Source organism: Sceloporus undulatus, chromosome 4 (genome assembly GCF_019175285.1).
Source record: "Sceloporus undulatus isolate JIND9_A2432 ecotype Alabama chromosome 4, SceUnd_v1.1, whole genome shotgun sequence".
Taxonomy (NCBI): Eukaryota; Metazoa; Chordata; class Lepidosauria; order Squamata; family Phrynosomatidae; genus Sceloporus; species Sceloporus undulatus.
This window is the reverse complement of record NC_056525.1, coordinates 148,036,138-148,036,342: the sequence shown is the minus strand read 5'-3', so window position 1 is coordinate 148,036,342 and position 205 is coordinate 148,036,138. Positions and strand designations below refer to the sequence as shown.

At 39.5% G+C, this 205-nt stretch overlaps 1 protein-coding gene across 1 annotated transcript in view; it reads left to right on the top strand.

The window, feature by feature from the left end:
* Positions 1 to 7: 7 nt before the first annotated feature.
* The window catches only part of LOC121929198 (zinc finger protein 572-like), an 8,095-nt gene continuing 7,897 nt past the window's right edge, over positions 8 to 205 (top strand). Inside the window, exon 1 of the mRNA XM_042464518.1 lies at positions 8 to 200. Coding sequence (XP_042320452.1) covers positions 41 to 200 — 160 coding nt within the window. The 5' untranslated portion in view covers positions 8 to 40. The remainder of the gene's footprint in view (positions 201 to 205) is intronic.

Sequence of the window (205 nt, the reverse complement as noted above, 5' to 3'; positions counted from 1 at the left end):
ACATCAAAGAACACATACAGGGGAGAAACCATATAAATGCATGGAATGTGGGAAGAGCTTCAATCGGAGTAATAATCTACGTCTACATCAAAGAACTCACACAGGGGAGAAACCATATAAATGCATGGAATGTGAGAAGAGCTTCAGTCACAGTGGAGATCTACATAAACATCAAAGAACCCACACAGGAGAGAAACCATATAAA